Source organism: Phaseolus vulgaris, chromosome 7 (assembly GCF_000499845.2).
Source record: "Phaseolus vulgaris cultivar G19833 chromosome 7, P. vulgaris v2.0, whole genome shotgun sequence".
Lineage (NCBI taxonomy): Eukaryota > Viridiplantae > Streptophyta > Magnoliopsida > Fabales > Fabaceae > Phaseolus > Phaseolus vulgaris.
The window spans coordinates 28,652,800-28,655,045 of record NC_023753.2 but is presented as its reverse complement, the minus strand read 5'-3'; the positions used below and the strand labels follow the sequence as shown (position 1 = coordinate 28,655,045).

The 2,246-nt window shown below is 39.0% G+C and overlaps 1 protein-coding gene across 1 annotated transcript; it reads left to right on the top strand.

Moving 5' to 3' along the window:
• The first annotated feature begins 642 nt into the window (after positions 1-642).
• LOC137829693 (adenylate isopentenyltransferase 3, chloroplastic) lies at positions 643-2,040 on the top strand. Its single transcript, XM_068636575.1, has one exon. The coding sequence runs from the start codon at positions 952-954 to the stop codon at positions 1,918-1,920; it is 969 nt and encodes a 322-aa protein (XP_068492676.1). The 5' UTR covers positions 643-951; the 3' UTR covers positions 1,921-2,040.
• The last annotated feature ends 206 nt before the right edge of the window (positions 2,041-2,246 follow it).

The following is a 2,246-nucleotide window of genomic DNA, read 5'->3' as shown; positions in this document are numbered from 1 at the left end:
GTTTGAATGAAGAAAGGTTGTCGCATCGATCCGACATGAATGAACTCGAACCTTTTTTTATATTTTATTTTCAAGTTAAAGAACACCCGTGTTAAGTCAAGTTAGTGGAGTCGATATTTGTATAACTTGTACATAAAATTTCATTTATATATACTAATCCAAATGCCCCCATTTAAAATATAGTGAACCAAGAGTTGTGTAGAAATTCATTTATTAAAAGAACTTTGTTTTAATGTTATGATGCATGAAATATGGTCGGAAATTAAAATATTTGATCTTGATTGGAATTGGAAAGTAAGAGAAGAATAGTTTAGGCTATGATGTGAGAGAAGATGAGTGGAAAAGCTGCTCTAACCACTAAACGGTAGCTAGCTATTAGCAGAAAAGAGGCAGATACATGTAGAGACAAAATTGAAAAAAAAACAAAAATTAGGGAATAATAAGAAAGACCTTATCATAGAGATATATATTCTTTATGCAATTTGGCGCTCCTTGCCATATAACCCACTAAGAATAGAACCTACCGTGCCCATTGGTTTAGCAGAAACAAGATGACTTTGAAGAGCTTGGTTGAGCCTTCAGTGGACCATTAACATTTGTATATAAATATTAGCAGAATATTTGACGACACCAAGTTGACAATCAATAATTCCTGTACTACTTTATATTCACCAACACAACAGAAACACAGAAACATAGAAACAAACAGAGAAAAACAGAGAGAGAGTTTTGACATCTTCCCATTTTGTCTACGCTATAAATACTCCACACACACACTCTTTCATCCTCAACTCACTACTACTTGAGTTGTTGTGTAGGCTTAATTCGGAAAAACCCTTGTGTCATTCACCTTGTATAATCAATCCCATCTTGTCTTGTCTTAGCTGCCTCAGCTTTTTGTCTAAAGAAATATTCTTTCTTCATAAATCGAGTTGATCTTGTTAAGTCACGATGACCATCTCAATGCTCATGTGCAGATTAAGACAACCCATAATAAACATTCCTTGCAGTGGGAAAAGACTGAATGTGAGACAAATTGAGAAAGAGAAAGTAGTGGTGGTAATGGGAGCCACAGGGGCAGGGAAGTCAAGGCTGTCGATTGACCTAGCCAAATGTTTTCCATCAGAAATCATAAACTCCGACAAAATTCAAGTCTACCAAGGTCTCGACATAGTCACAAACAAAATCCCAAAGGAGGACCAACGTGGGGTGCACCACCACTTACTAGGAACAATAAACCCCGACACAGACTTCACACCCACTGATTTCATTGACACGTCATCATCGGCCATTGAGACCATCACCAGAGCCCAGAAGCTTCCAATAATCGTTGGCGGCTCCAACTCGTATCTCGAGGCCTTGATCGACGACGACGATTACAACTTCCGGTCACGCTACGATTTTATCTGCCTCTGGGTTGACGTCGCAATGCCCGTGCTTCAGTCCTACGTGGCGGAACGGGTTGACGACATGTTCCGTAACGGAATGGTTGATGAGCTGAGACCCTTTTACAGTCCCAACGGGGATTACTCTAGAGGGATTAGAAGAGCCATTGGGGTTCCTGAATTTGACGAGTACTTTCGGAGGGAGGAGTTTGTTGACGAGGAAACGAAGCAGAGGTTGTTGGAAGATGCGATTAAGGAAATCAAATTGAACACGTGGAAACTTGCGATGAAACAGTTGAGGAAAATTCACAGGCTGAGGAACGTTAAGAGATGGGAGATTCATCGGTTGGACGCCACGCCCGTGTTTCGAAGGCGTGGGGAAGAAGCCAACGAGGCGTGGAAGAAGGTGGTGGCGGAACCTAGTGCTATGGTCGTTGCTCGCTTTCTCTATGACTCCAAAAATAACCACAACGTTGTTTCTGGACTTAGACTGTTGCCACCTTCAGAGAATGTTATGGCTGCGGCAACGTGCTAGTTTTTTAGCTCTGCTTTTCTTCACCCAAGATTTTGTTCTTTTCTTCAGTTTTGGGGGAAAGCACCTGTAATCACTGTGCGGATAAAGAGTTTTATGAAACTAAATTCATACACAAACTAATCATTTTTCTTTCCTTTCATTTATCACACTCTCTGCTCACACTTCTTTTACTTAACGTCCCAACATAATTAATACTAAAAATTCATATAATAAAAATACAAAAGTCGAAATCATTTTTCATATAAAATAACTTGTCATTTATTAATTATACAAACGCATGTTTTAACTAAGAAACCTAAAATAAATATATTCCAAATTTTATTCAT